Source organism: Bos grunniens, chromosome 5 (genome assembly GCF_055505025.1).
Source record: "Bos grunniens cultivar Pamir isolate PY7600 chromosome 5, Bosgru_T2T1.0, whole genome shotgun sequence".
Classification (NCBI taxonomy): domain Eukaryota; kingdom Metazoa; phylum Chordata; class Mammalia; order Artiodactyla; family Bovidae; genus Bos; species Bos grunniens.
In genome coordinates this window covers 90,284,275-90,300,404 of record NC_141169.1, presented here as the reverse complement: position 1 = coordinate 90,300,404, position 16,130 = coordinate 90,284,275, and the positions used below count along the sequence as shown (strand labels likewise).

General features: G+C 37.1%; 1 protein-coding gene across 9 annotated transcripts in view; it reads left to right on the top strand.

The window, feature by feature from the left end:
* The window catches only part of PDE3A (phosphodiesterase 3A), a 379,994-nt gene that overhangs the window by 222,792 nt on the left and 141,072 nt on the right, over positions 1-16,130 (top strand). For 7 of the 9 annotated variants that reach the window (XM_086404061.1, XM_086404059.1, XM_086404068.1 and 4 more), the window contains one exon: positions 1,941-1,991. The exons of the other annotated variants lie outside the window; for them this stretch is intronic. In XM_086404061.1, the coding sequence (XP_086260187.1) occupies positions 1,941-1,991 (51 nt within the window). The remainder of the gene's footprint in view (positions 1-1,940; positions 1,992-16,130) is intronic. 9 annotated transcript variants of the gene reach the window in all.

The window sequence follows — 16,130 nt, the reverse complement described above, 5'->3', positions numbered from 1 at the left end:
TTTACTGGCAAGAATACACAGAAGAACTATACAAAAAAGATCTTCATGACACAAATAATCAGGATGGTGTGATCACTCACCTAGAGCCAGACATCCTGGAAAGCGAAGTCAAGTGGGTCTTAGGAAGCATCACTATGAACAAAGCTAGTGGAGGTGATGGAATTCCAGTTGAGCTATTTCAAATCCTGAAAGATGATGCTGTGAAAGTGCTGTACTCAATATGTCAGCAAATTTGGAGAACTCAGCAGTGGCCACAGGACTGGAAAAGGTCAGTTTTCATTCCAGTCCCAAAGAAAGGCAATGCCAAAGAATGTTCAAACTACCACACAATTGCACTCATCTCACACTCTAGCAAAGTAATGCTCAAAATTCTCCAAGCTAGGCTTCAACAGTACATGAACCGTGAACTTCCATATGTTCAGGCTGGATTTAGAAAAGGCAGAGGAACAGAGATCAAATTGCCAACATCCGTTGGATCATTGAAAAAGCAAGAGAGTTCCAGAAAAACATCTACTTCTGCTTTATTAACTACGCCAAGGCCTTAGACTGTATAATCACAACAAACTGTGGAAAACTGTCCAAGAGATGGGAATTCAGGACCACCTGACCTGACTCTTGAGAAATCTGTATGCAGGTCAGGAAGCAACAGTTAGAACTGGACTTGGAACAACAAACTAGTTCCAAATCGGAAAGGAGTACATCAAGGCTGTATATTGTCATCCTTCTAATTTAACGTATATGAAGAGTACATCATGAGAAATGCTGGGCTGGAGGAAGCACAAGCTGGAATCAAGATTGCTGGCAGAAATATCAATAACCTCAGATATGCAGATGACACCACCTTCATGACAGAAAGCAAAGAAGAACTAAAGAGCTTCTTGATGAAAGTGAAAGAAGAGAGTAAAAAAGTTGGATTAAAACTCAACATTCAGAAAACTAAGATCATGGCATCCGATCCCATCACTTCATTTCAAATAGATGGGGAAACAGTGGAAACAGTGACAGACTTTATTTTAGGTGGCTCTAAAATCACTGCAAATGGTGACTGCAGCCATGAAATTAAAAGATGCTTGCTCTTGGAAGAAAAATTATAAATAACCTAGACAGCATATTAAAAAGCAGAGACATTACTTTGCCAACAAGGGTCCATCTAGTCAAAGTTATGGTTTTTCCAGTAGTCATGTATGGATGTGAGGGTTGGACCGTAAGGAAAGGTGAGTTCCAAAGAATTGATGCTTTTGAACTGTGATGTTGAAGAAGACTCTTGAGAGTCCCTTGGAGTGCAAGGAGAGCAAGCCAGTCCATCTTAAAGGAAATCAATCCTGAATATTCATTGGAAGAACTAATGCTGAAGCTGAAACTCCAATAGTTTGGTCACCTGATGTGAAGAACTGACTCATTTGAAAAGACTCTGATGCTGGAAAAGATTGAATGCAGAAGGAGAAAGGGATGACAGAAGATAAGATGGTTGAATGGCATCACCAACTCAATGGACGTGAGTTTCAGTAAGCTCTGGGAGTTGGTGATGAATACGGAAACCTGGTCTGCTGCAATCCATGGGGTCACAAAGAGTCAGACACGACTGTGACTGAACTGAACTGAATTGAATTTACTGTCATTCCTATATTTTCTTGACCTCTGGGGGTTTCCAGGGGGCACTAGTGGTAAAGAGCCCTCCTACCAGTGTAGGAGTCATAAGACAAGCAGGTTTGATCTCTGGGTTGGGAAGATTCCCTGGAGGAGGGTGTGGCAACTCACTCTAGTACTCTTGTCTAGAGAATCCTGTGGACAGAGTAGTCTGGAAAGCTAAAGCTATTTAATACCTTACTATTGAAACATAGGTTTCAAAAGTCTATTATTCTATAAAAGAAAGACTATAAATTGTTGACATATAAAATAGGTATCATTTAATTTACTGCCATTATTACATTGTCTTACAGCTCATGGGGCATTCAGAATGGGACCACAAACGAGGGCCACGAGGATCACAGGTAAGTTTCTTTTCCTTTTTTGCATTTTTGTTGCAAACACGGAGCCATGACTTTTCTAAAACTCAAGAAATGAGGACAGAGAAGAAGAGGCACAGCAGTCATGCCATTTGTTTTCATTTTACTTAGCTGTAATTAAAGTCTGGTTTCAGATCCCAAGGGCAGATATCAGTATATTCCTCTGAAGAGCTTTCTAGTATCCCAGATTTGTTGTGTTCGTGTTCCTCTCAATAGAGATTTTGTATTCATCTCATCTCTACAGAATTTATTTTGATCAGCAGCCTACTCTCTTGATTTTATGCACTTCCTTTGATAATTTTTCTATGTATTTCTTCTTGTCTCTATCTTCCTGGTTTTGGTTAAATATTTTGAAATATAATCACAGTAAACCCTGAACTAATTACAGATTTTGTCTCTAAATGAACTGTCTTCATCTTAAGGAAATAGAAAGATGAAAGGACCTATTATTTAGGAAAAGAAACAAATTATAAACCTTTCTATATTGCCAGACTGTTCTCATTGTCTTACTTTATGTCTTAGGCAAGGAGAAATATTCCATGACGCATTTATGCTTTTTAATGACCTAATTAGACAATGTGGATTTGTTTTGCTTTCATAATTACTTTGCCTGACAGAATAAAGGCTGAATTTTACACTGAGAAAATTATCTCTCCTCCTAGGGTACTTTGTGAAGAAATAGAAAAATCACTTTTCTCTTCGTTGCCTGCACTTACCTGACTGTAAACATGCCAAATAAAAAATAACACTAAAAAAATGGTTAAGAGAAAGAGAATTGGATGTGCAGTACTGCATAAGAAAAATCATTTTGAAATATGAAATTCTCCGCGGGGTTTTATCAAGTTGACATGACCTGTGCTGTCATTAAGTTTTCATGGATAACAGCTTAATTTAGGTCACTGAGAAAGTACAACCAAGTCAGTCAGTTGTTTTTAGTGGCAAGTTTAATAGCTGTGTTTTCATTTTTGTCTGATATCAATTTGATTAGTAGATAATATAAATCAGTCCAATTAAATCAGCATTATCCAAAAGAATGTATGCCTCACTTTCCCTTACTCTTACTTCTCTCTTTCTATTTTTCTCCAACAACTCACCCTTTGTACACATTTAATATTGTAAATCAGAATTTGCTGCCAAATTGGTCATGAATACACAGTAAATTGTTTGTAATTCTAGATCTATCACAGGTAAAGATGAGCACCAGCAAGAAACCCCAGGTTTCTGGGATAAGGGGGCTTCCCAGGTAGCATAGTGGTGGAGCATCCATCTGCCAATGCAGGAGACACAAGAAACATGGGTTTGATCCCCTGGCTCAGGAAAATCCCCTGGAGGAGAAAATGGCAACCCATTCCAGTATTCTTGCCTGAAATAGTCCATGGAGAGAGGAGCCTGGTGGGCTATAGTCCATGGGGTCACAAAGAGTCGGGCATGATTTACCAACTAAACACCAACAGCAGAGTATACCTTTATCTCACCTTGATTCTCAACTCAGATAAAAATTGTCAATGTCAAAAGCAAAAACAGTACGTATACATATAACTGATTCAGATTGTTGTACGGCAAAAACCTACACAGCATTGTAAAGCAATTATCCTCCAATTAAAAAGCAAATAAGTGTTTTAAAAAGCAAGAACATACACTCCAAAATTAAAAAGATACCAATTACAACAGAATAGTTTATTGGGAAATTCTAGATAAATTAAGCACAGAGTAAAACCTCTAATTCTAATTCCCCACCAGAGGGGGGCGGGGAAGATACTGTACTTATGTTTTAGATCATCTATCTCTTCTTATCTTGCTATTACTTCCTTGAACAATATGTCTAAAGCCTTTCAGCCATTTGAAAGGAATTGCTGACTGCATTTGAATACAGACCTCTAAGTATTTTACTAACACCACAAGGCCTCACTCAAATACCATCTCTTTAGGAAAAGAAAAGATTTAGTTTAATTGAAGACAGGTTTTTGACCACTTACTATGCGGACCGCGCTGTGGTAGGTCTCAGTCTGAGGGAAAACCGAGAGACAAGTTTATTGTGTTCAGAGAGCTTACAAGGTATAGTTGGAAATAGAGCAATACTTGAGTAGATAATGTGCCTATAAGGCAGAGTGGTAGATGTAAAATTAATTATATAAACAAAGTATGATAAGAGTTTAGGTGGGACAGATTGTTGATTTATGCCTAGTGGAAATGGGAAATTTTGGTGGTGTCTGAGGTGAGCCTTCAAGGTGGTGTTACAAGATTTTAGAAGTGTAAAGAGGGAAAGGAAAAGCCTGAGGAAAAAGTCTGAACTGGCAAAGTGTGGGGTTGTTTGGATATGTGTGAACTTTCTTTATAACTGCTTTATAAAACCTGACTGGCTAGGGACCGTTGCAGGAACTCCTGTGAAGGAATGATCCAGAGAATGTCATTTTTTATTGATTAGATGAGGAAGAAGTAAGGAGGGTCAGGAGTGTGAAATCCTGTACTTCACAGATGAGTGCCAGTAACCCAAGCCTGTTCACAGGGAAAATAATGAGGTTAGTGTTTACATTGTTGAGTGAGAAGTGAAGATGACAATCCCAAAAGGGAATTTCAGACGGACATTTGAGATGCTGTTCTGGGCTCTGTAGTCAGATGAAAGGGCTTCTCTGGTGGCTCAGCAGTAAAACATCTGCCTGCAATGCAGAAGTCCATCTACAATGCAGGAGACACGGGTTCGATCCCTGGGTCAGGAAGATCCCTGGGAGAAGGAAATGGCAACCTACTCCAGTATTCTTGCCTGGGAAATCCCATGGACAGAGGAGCTTGGAGAGCTCCAGTCCATGGGGTCACAAGAGTCGGATATGACTTAGTGACTGAACCACCACCACAGCCAGATGAGAGCAGAAGATGTGAACTAAACAGTACCAGACATACATATGATAATAGGGTTATATCAGGCAATAGATCCCAGAAGAAGAACATGAAAAGAGAAAAACAGAAGAAAGGCTGATTCTTGAGGAAGGCTCAGCATACAGGCTGAGAGGAGCCTGGGGATGGAGTTAAAACATACACACAGGCTCAGTGGAGACTAGAGGAAGGAGAACTAATGCAGAATTGAAAGTAGTGAGCATACTGACAAGCTACACTCAAAAGAGGGCTGAGACCACAAACACAGGTTCAAGAAAACAAAAAAAAACATGGGAAATGCAATTGAATGTAGTGATGAGCAGGCCATTAGTGGGCTCTCAGAATGCACTTTCAGTCAAGCAGTGGTGGAAAGCAGAATACAGAAATTAAGAAGAGAGTAAGTGTGAGGTGGGGCTTCCCTGATGGCTCAGTTGATAAAGAATCTGCCTGCAATGCAAAAGATCTAGCTTGGATCACTGGGTCAGGAAGAGCCCTTGGAGAAGGGAATGGCTATCCACTCCAGTATTCTTTCCTGGAAAATTCTATGGACAGAGGACCCTAGCAGACTACAGTCCATGGGGTGGCAGAGTCGGGCACGACTGAATGACTAACACATTCACTTAACTTTCACTTTTTGGTGTGAGATAGTGGAAAGGTCTCGTGGAGGAGTTTTGTTGTAAAAGAAAAGTAGAATTAAAAAAGAGGTGAAAAATGACAAGATCCCAGTGTATGGCAGTGAGCTATATTCAATATCCTGTGATTAACCATAATGATAAAGAATATAAAAAAGAATGGTGATGGTTTAGTTGCTAAGTCATGTCAGACTCTTGAGACCCCATGGACCATTCAATATCCTGTGATTAACCATAATGGTAAAGAATATAAAGAAGAATGTATGTGTGTATAACTGAATCACTTTGCTGTAGGGCAGAGATTAATACAACATTGTAAATCAGCTATACATCAGTAAAAAAAAGAAATAGCAATAGAAGTGAGGAAATTTTTTTTATGCCAAGGTGAGATATATGTCTTACTAACTGTTAATAGCAAAGAGAATCAGTGTAGAGGAGAAACACTGGAAGTTCTCAATAATGACCTATTTAAGGACTGAGAAAATAGTGTAGTTCAGGGCAGGGAATGCACTTTCTCTCAAAGTGGTCCTTTGACACCCATTTATGTGTTTTTCTTACACTCAACCAGTCCCTACCCTGAACCCTTCCATTTACTCTAGTTCAGAAAAACTGACCATGTTCTTAAACGAATTATTACATCCACCAATAAGCACTAATGAAGAAGCTTTGGAAAGAAAGTAGAGAAATTTATACCAGAACAGGAGACAATAAATGGGGATAGGTAGTACAAAAATGAAATGTTATTTAGTCGCTAAGTCATGTCTAACTCTTGCAACCTCATGGACTGTAGCCCACCAGGTTCCTCTGTGCATGGAGTTTCCCAGGCAAGAAGACTGGAGCGGGTCACCAATTCCTTCTCTAGGGAACCTTCTGACCTAGGGATCAAACTCACGTCTCCTGCATTGCACGCAGATTCTTTTACCCCTGGTAGCTCAGCTAATAAAGAAACTGCCTGCAGTGTGGGAGACCTGGGTTCAACCCCTGGTTTGGGAAGATTCCCTGGATAAGGGAATGGCTACCCACTCCAGTACTCTTGCCTGGAGAACTCCATGGACAGAGAAGCCTAGTAAGCTACAGTCCATGGGGTCACAAAGATTCAGATGTGACTGAGCGATTTTCACTTTCTTTTACCACTGAGCCACTAGGGAAATACTGTGAGCCTGATAACTTCAGTTTTCTTGGTAGAGAAAGAGTATATAAACTTGGGGATATTACAGTGGAAAGCCTTGAATGGCAGAAAATATATGAAGTACATTTGTTTTAGATTTCCAAAAATGGGGACTGACTAGGTGTGTGAGCATCAGTATACCTGGTAGATAGCAGTGGGCTGTCACACATGTAAGGGGCAGCCTGCAAGACATATATTGGTGTTTTTCATGTAAAAAACACCAATATATGTCTTGCACTGTTTTTAACCTTCAAGGAGTCAAAAACAAACTAAACAATTTTGGCCTTCAGGAAGGAAGTATACAGTTTTATCTAAAGTCGGTATTAGCTAGGAGGAAAAAAAAAATCATTAGCTTGTATTGAGAACATTCATCATGACCAGGATAAAGTTAAACCTCTGACTTTCCTCCTATGTGCTTTCTAGACAGAAGTTTTTCTCAAATTTAATGTCGTCTTTCAAAAGTATATATGTATTATCACAAATAATAAAGTGTACCTTTCATATAAAATGCTTATAGAACAGTGAATATCTTACTTCAAGTTAAATTCAGCTCTTAATTGTATATGACTCTTCAAACTCAGCAAGAATTTAATTAACATTTATTTATTTACTCTATTCTCAATAATTCTGTGACATAATTTGTCAGCTTACTCACACATTCAGGCTAATGGTTTCTTCTTCCTTTTCTTTTTTTTTTCCTTTTAGTATAAGCTCTCAGATACTAGATCATCCAAATTAGGGCAGATGCTAAATGATATATAAACTTCAGCAGCAGGCAGAACTCTTTTTCTGGCAGTGTTCCCAGTAATACCAAATGAAGTCAGAGGATAAAATTCTCAGAAGGCAATTAAGTGTTTTTCTTGTTTTGTTTTCTCTTTGCTATCAATTCTTGAAGAAAAGATTTTCAGTGGAAAGTTAAGAGAGATAATAGAAAATTGTTCTCCTTTGAAAAGCTTACGAGAGGTAAGAGGGCATTGAAGGAACCAATAGTTTCCTTGTTACTTAGCTAAGAGTCTTTGTGGGAAAAGATCACTTTGATTTGTGAATTGTACTAGGAATTTTAATGTACTGGGGCATGTACTAGGAACATTTTAACGTACTAGCAATCAATGGGCCTGTATTAATCAATAGTTAGAGACTAGCAGGTTCTTTCGTCATTTAGTGCATTTTTGATACCTTTAACTATCAGTAGAGACAAACAGATTCTGTGGTCATTTAGTGTGTGTGTATGTCTGTGTGTAGTATACATACACTAATAATATATATACTAGCAACCAAGCTTTATCAATTACACTTAAGACCACTTTTTGAAGACACAACTTATGTGTGATATGTTTAGTCTTCAAATAATTGAGGTATATTTTTAGACATGAAATTCTGGTTTGTCTTTCTAAGTGATTGAATTATAGTATGTACAACACAAGAAAATAGCTGAATATTCTGGTGGGAAAAAAGGTAATAGGTAGCAATAGACTTTTAGTATGCTTAAAAATGAAATGGAACTATAATACACTACAATTTATGGGATTATATTAGGTTGGCCGAAAAGTTTATTCAGGTTTTCTGTAACATCATACAGTAAAACCCAAATGAATTTTTTTGGCCAACCCAATAGCAAGAGCAGTTCTAAGAAAGCAGTTCCTGGAAATAAATGCCTACCTCTATGAATAGTTATATGCCAACAAACTGAGCAGCTTAGAAGTAATGGATGAATTCCTAGGAGCATACAATGTACGAAGACTGAACCATGAAGAAACAGAAAATCTGAACAGACCAATAATTTAAAACCTTTCAGGATGGGGAACACATGTATACCTGTGGCGGATTCATTTTGATATTTGGCAAAACTAATACAATTATGTAAAGTTTAAAAATAAAATAAAATTAAAAAAAAATAAAAAATAAAACCTTCCAACAAAGAAAAACCAAGGCCAGAAGGTTTCACTGGTGAATTCTACTAAACATTAACACGAACTTCTGCCAATCCTTTTCAAAGTCTTCCAAAGAACGGAAGAGGTGGGAATACTTCTGAACTCATTTTATGATGCCAGCATTTTGTTGATACCAAAACCAGAAAAGGACATGAGAAGAGAAATGTAAGTCATTACCCCTGTGAACATAGGTGCAAAAGTCCTCAACAAAATATTAGTAAACTGAATTCAACAATACATTAAAATGATCATACACCATGATCAAGTAGAATTTATTCCAGGGAAGCAAGGATAGTTCAACATCTGCAGATCAGTCAGAGTGACATACCACATTAATAGAAGAGAGAATAAGATTCTTATGATCATCTCAATAAATGCACAAAAGCAACTGACAAAATTCAACATCCATTTATGATGTGTATATATATATATATATATATATATATATATATATAAACCTCTCAACAGTGTGGTTATAGGGGTAACATGCCTCAAAATCCTAAAGGCCATATGTGACAAACTCAGAGCTCACATCTCACTGCATCAGCTTTTCCTCTAAGAACAGGAACATGACAAGGATCCCCACTCTCTCCTCTTTTATTCAACATAGGATGGAAAGTCCTAGCCAGAGCAATTAAGCAAGAAAATAAATAAAAGGCATCCAAATTGGAAAGGAAGAAGTAAAATTGTTACTATATACAAATGACATGATGTCAGATCTAGAAAACCCTAAAAGTGAAGTGAAGTGAAGTTGCTCAGTCATGTCCGACTCTTTGCCAGCCCATGGACTGTAGCCCACCAGGCTCCTCCATCCATGGAATTTTCTAGGCAAGAGTACTGGAGTGGGTTGCCATTTCCTTCTCCAGGGGATCTTCCCGACCCAGGGATCGAAGCCAGGTCTCCCACATTGTGGACAGACGCTTTACCATCTGAGCCACCAGGAAATCAACCAGAAAACCCTAAAGACCTCATCAAAAAGCTGTTAGAACTAACAAATTCATTGACGTTTCACAATATAAAATGAATACCAAAAATTCTGTTGTTTCTTTACAATAATAAGAAAGTATCAGAAATAAAAATAAAGCATTTCCACTGACAATGCATCAAAAATAACAAAATACCTAAAATAAATTTAACCAAGGAGGTGAAAGAACTGTGTATAGATAATTACAAGATATTAATGAAAGCAATTGAAGAAGACACAAAGAAATGGAAAGATATTCTGTGCTCATAAATTAGAAGAATCAGTATTATTAAAATGTCCATAATATCCAAATCAATTTACATATTCAATGCAATCCCTATCAAAATTCCAGTGGTATTTTTCAGAGAATATAATAGACATTCCTAAAATTTGTATGTAACTAAAATATTTAAAATAGCCAAGCAATCTTGAGGAAGAAGAATAAAGCTTAGCATATCACACTCCCTTATTTCAAACTATATTACAAATATGTAGTAATCAAAGGGCTTCTCTGGTGGTTCAGAGGTAAGGAATCTGCCTGCAATGCAGGAGCCATATGAGACACAGATTCAATCATGTGTTGGGATGATTCCCTGGAGGAAGGCATGGCAACCCTCTCCAGTATTCCTGCCTGGAGAATCCTATGGACAGAGGAGCCTAGCAGACTACAGTTCATGGGGTCGCAAAGAGTGAGACACAACTGAAGTGACTTAGCAGGCATAGTAATCAAAACACTGTATTACGTTAAAACAGACACACAAATCAATGGAACAGAGTAGAGAGCCCAGAAATAAACCCTCACATATATTTATGACAAAGTAGCCAAGAATATACAAAGATGATAGGACAGTCTCCTTAATAAATGGTGTTGAGAAAATTGAAGAACCACACACAAATAAAACTGGACCACTCTCTTACACAACATACAAACGTTAATTCAAAATGGATTGAAGACTTGAAGGTAAGACCAGAAGCCATAAAACTCTAGAAGATAAGTGGCAACCTCCTTGATTTAGATTGTGGTAATGATTTTTTTAACACCCAAAGCAAAACCAATAAAAGCAGAAATAAGCAAGCAGTACTATATCAAGCTAAAAATCTTCCTCACAGCAAAAGAAATCATAAATAAAATGAAAAGGCAGCCTACTGAATAGGAGGAAATATTTACAAATCATGTATCTAACAAATGGCTGATACCCGAAATATATAAAAAGCTTATACAACACTATAGCAAGACAAAAACAATTTGATGTTAAAATGAGTAGAATATTTGGATCATCATTTTTTGAAAAGAAGGTATACAGATACCCAATAGGTCCATGAAAAGGTGCTCAACATCACTAGTCATCAGGGGAATGTAAATCAAAACCACACTGAATTATCACCTGTTAGAATTACGTATGAAAAAAAGACAACAAGCAAATGCTGGCAAGACGTAGAGTAAAGAAAACCTTTGTGCACTGTTGATGGAAGTGTAAATGAGTGCAACCACTATGGAAGACAATGGGTTTTCCACAAATTAAAAATATAACCACCAAATTCCACTTCTAGGTGTTTATTCAAAGAAAATGAAAACGTTTATTGAAAAAGATATATGCACCCCCGTGTTCACTGCAGCATTATTTCCATAGCCAGGAAGTGTCTTTTAGTGGATGAATGGATAACGATGTAGTATATATACACAATGGAACATTCAGTTCAGTTCAGTCGCTCAGTCCTGTCCGACTCTTTGCGACCCCATGAATCGCAGGACGCCAGGCCTCCCTGTCCATCACCAACTCCATTACTCAGTCATAAAAAAGAATGAAATCTTGTCATTTGTGACAACATGAATGAACCTTGAAGGCACTAAACTAAGTGAAATAAGTCAAACATAACAAATACCATAGGAGCTCTCTTATATGAGGAATTAAAAAAAAAAAAAACTCATAGATACAAGGGATAGACTGATGACTGCAAGGAATGGGAAGTGTGAGAAGTGAGTGAACTCTTTTCTAAATTTTTTTAGTTTCAATAAATTGATATCATTTTTTTTTTTAATTAAAAGTTATCTGTATCCTCTTTGGCAGCATGACTTTAATTACCTATCACATACTAGAAGCTCCAAACTATAAAGCTTCTAAAATAAGAAAATTCTAGGAGTATTTTCGGAGAAGGCACTGGCGACCCACTCCAGTACTCTTGCCTGGAAAATCCCATGGGCGGAGGAGCCTGGTGGGCTGCAGTCCATGGGGTTGTGAAGAGCTGGACACGACTGAGCAACTTCTCTTTCACTTTTCACTTTCATGCATCAGAGAAGGAAATGGCAACCCACTCCAGTGTTCTTGCCTGGAGAATCCCAGGGACGGGAGCCTGGTGGGCTGCCGTCCATGGGGTCGCAAGAGTCGGACATGACTGACGTGACTTAGCAGCAGCAGCAGCAGCAGGAGTATTTTAAATCTCAAGGATGAATTTTGATTGGAAGTTATTATTATTCAGTATCTTGTCTACTTGGGTATTCAGGAGAATGGATCTGTTAATAATAGCTACTAAAGATGATGAACATAAGTATTTGCATCTTAGTAAATCTAATTTGGTAATAGAGCATTTCTTTCTCGGTTAAATCACTTTTTTTAATAGGAGAGTATAAAGAGTAATTTAAATGCCTTCTAGGCATACCTGGAATAATGTTATATAAATTTATTACTATTAATTCCATATAACACATTTTAGAAAGACTGCCTTCCAGATTTCCCTATAATTTATTCTAGGAGATTAGTATGAGCAGACTGGGAGTTCATTATTACATCACCCAAATGCCTGATGTGTTACCAAGGATAATTCATGCCCTCAATGAAGCTGGCTGCCCGTGTTAGTTTTTTGGGTTTTTTTTTCTTTCCAAACATAGTGTTTTTTTTAATTTGCATTTCCTTCTTTTTTTTCACTTTTCCATTTATTAATCTAATAACTATTGCCACTGGTTTAGAAATTGTTCCAATAATAATTTTATTTTTTGGCTACCCTCCAAGAAAAGTTTTTGCTTTTATTGTTGTGTTGTGAAATTCATTTGAATTTTGTTTATATAGACAGAGTCACATGCCAAATATTTGTCTGGGCCCTATGCATGTTAGGACTGGCCTTGTCATCGTGCCCATGAGTGGCAGGGGAGGACCTGCTTGTTCAGTATTTGTTGAACGACCCTTGTGTCTTGAAGACTGCACATCATGTGCATGTCACATGCGTTGCCTTATGCTTGTTTTTGTTAAATCAAAACTTTCTGGTATATTATATGTGATAAAGATGAGTTTTTCACACTTATCCATTAAATCCTCCTCTAGATATTTTAAGTTTTACACCAGTAGATTATATTAATGCATATATACGGGATTTAGAAAGATGGTAATGATGACTGTATATGCAAGACGGTGAAAGAGACCCAGATGTAAAGAACAGACTTTTGGACTATGTGAGAGAATGCAAGGGTGGGACGATTTGAAAGAATAGCACTGAAGCATGTATATTACCATGTAAAACAGATGACCAGTCCAAGTTCGATGAACGAAGCAGGGCACTCAAAGCTGGTGCTCTGGAGCAACCCAGATGGATGGGGTGGGGAGGGAGGTGGAAGGGGGTTCAGGATGGGGAGATACACATGCACCTGTGGCCGAATTCATGTCAATGTATGGCAAAAAACCCCACAATATTATAAAGTAATTAGCTAAGAGTCGGACACGACTGAGCAACTTCACTTTCACTTTTCACTTTCATGTATCGGAGAAGGAAATGGCAACCCACTCCAGTGTTCTTGCCTGGAGAATCCCAGGGACAGGGGAGCCTGGTGGGCTGCCGTCTATGGGGTCGCACAGAGTCGGACACGACTGAAGTGACTTAGCAGCAGCCTCCAGTTAAACTAAATTAATTAAAAAAATTTTACCCAAGAATAAGATTTCCACTGTTGGATAGTGTAAACTGTTGGATAGTTTTACCTCAACCCTCATTCTGTGAAATCGCTTTTATCTAGTTATTTAGTGTTATGTCTTTAAGTCACATTGAGAAACTTTATAAGACAGTCTTAGAATATCTGTCCTGCTTAGGATATTTTTGGAAATGTCCACAATATCCTCTGTGTCAAAAGGATGTGGAGCCATTTTTGTTTAGAGAAGGGGAAGTGGTGTTTCTCTTTAACAACCAAACCCAGCTGTGGCAAACCCCCTGCCCTCCAACTGATACAAGGAAAAATGCTTCCAGGCATTATCAGTGTTCTTGGGAGGCAAAATTACTTCTGATTGAGAACTGTTGAGATTATGGCATAATCTCTTTACCATGTATATGGAAGAGAATATTAGTAAATAGATATTTACTGATTAGTTTCAGCATGTCTTATAGAAAAATGAGAAGATGCTTCTTAATTATATATGCTTTCAAGCTCTCCAGCTTCTTTTTCTTTAATTGTAGTTGATTTACAGTGTTGTGTTTATTACTGCTCTATGGCAAAGTGATTCAGTTATACATACATACATATATATACACACACACATTCTTTGTTATGTTCTCTTCCATTATGATTTATCATAGGATATTAAATATAGTCTCTGTGCTACAGTAGCATTTTGTTGTTTATCCATTCTGTATATAAAAGCTTACATCTACTAACCCTAAATTTCCCAGGTTCCGTATTTAAGTCTACTAAACATTCATTTTAAAGATCATAGTCATTTCATAGTGAGGTATTACTCATAATAGAATCATGTCCTAGAAAATCAGGAGTAAATATGCCTTCTTTCCACTTAAGCATTCAAGTGTCAGTGGAGCAGCCTGGGAGGGCATGACTCTGTCTAGGCAGTGGGTTGTGCAGAGCATGTGTTTCTGCTCAACAGATGGATGACCTTGAACAGGTCACTCTTTATTAAAGCCCTGGTCTCTCTCAATGGACCTCAATGAACAGGAATCAAACAAGTCAAAAGAAATAAAAGGGAAAATTGCCACTGGCGTTTATGCTTTTTCCTCCCATGTTTGTAGATCAGTGGACGTGTTGTTTAATACTTATCGAATGACCCTCTTATCTTGAGGACTGTGAACATCATTCACACGTCACTTGCATTGCCTTATGCTTGTTTTTGCCAAATCAGAAACTTCTGGTACATTATATGAAACAAAACAAATGAAGTAAGCAACTGTGGATGAGAGCTATTTATCTGCTGGAGCTGTGAACAGCTTAATCAACAAACAAATTTACTGAATTATGAAAGCAAACTTTGAGAGAGATTAAATAGTACCTAACACTGTAAGCCAGTGTTTTCAGTTGTTGTCATATAGTGAATGTTTTAGATATCTTGGTATAAACATTTAGAAAATTCATTAATTAATGCATGCATTTTTGCATGTGAGCTCCAAACTAAATACAGACATTTAGTATGTGAGCTCCAAACTAAAAACATTTAGAAAATTCATTAATTAATGCATGCATTTTTTCATGTGAGCATCCAAACTAAATACAGACATGTTAGAAACTAATCTTGGATCTCTCAAGTTTTGCCTTCCATTTGCTGTACTATTGGAAGAAAGATATGGAGATTTGAAAACTGTCCATTTTATCTTTGTACCTCACAAAGGAAAATCATTTTATTTCATGATGGGGAATTTTACGCAATCTCTGACATAGACTAAGATCTTGTTCTTTATTGATTATGAAAACATACTCTAAAAGGAAAGTTTAAAGGTAAGATTTTAAAATTTTTATTCTACTTTTTACATGAAACCAATGAAAAAAGACTGAATATCATTAGATTTTTCATAGGAGACAGAAAGCTAAGACTAGTATTTATTGCCTAGAGCACACCAGGTAGAACAGGAGGTAAAGCTGAGTGAGGTGAGGAAGGTCAAATGACAGTTGGAAGGTCAGTTAACTAGAAAGGGTGAATTAAGGCAACAGAAATAGGACATAGTTGTGGGAAATAGTTGATCTTTTAAGGTGAATATGCACATCTAGTATTTTAGTATACAAATAAAAAGGAAAAAGTGCTGATTTTACAGTATCTTCTTGGTGCAATTTATAGAAACTTGAAAACGAATGTCTTCACTTAATTAGTAGCACATATCCAAGTTATTTGTAAAAATGTGTATTTCTATACATAACGGTCTTAGTCGTGGCATAGGAATTTGTCCTTGCTTTCATTCTAAGAACAAACTAAATGATTATTCAATAATATTCCTCATCTGAATTTATAATGTCTATAATGTCATCAAAAATACTTGTTTTTTTAACAGAATTTTATACTGGAGAATGCAGGTTACATGACTTTCTTTGTTAGCCTTAAATGATTGTTGCATTTTGTATAGAATGCACCCATTAGACAAAATAAAGTAAATCCAAGGAACTGGTGTTAATAGTTACAAAGCAAAGTCTTGGAATAATATGAGAGATGTTCATGAACTGCAATTATCTCAAAAGTCACAAATATGAAGCTTTTTGTCATGTTTGATTTTCCAGATCATTGTGGGTATTTTTGTTTGTTTTTTTTTGTGTTTTGTTTTGTTTTGTTTTTGCTTTTGTGGTACTGCTTTGTGCAATGACCAATT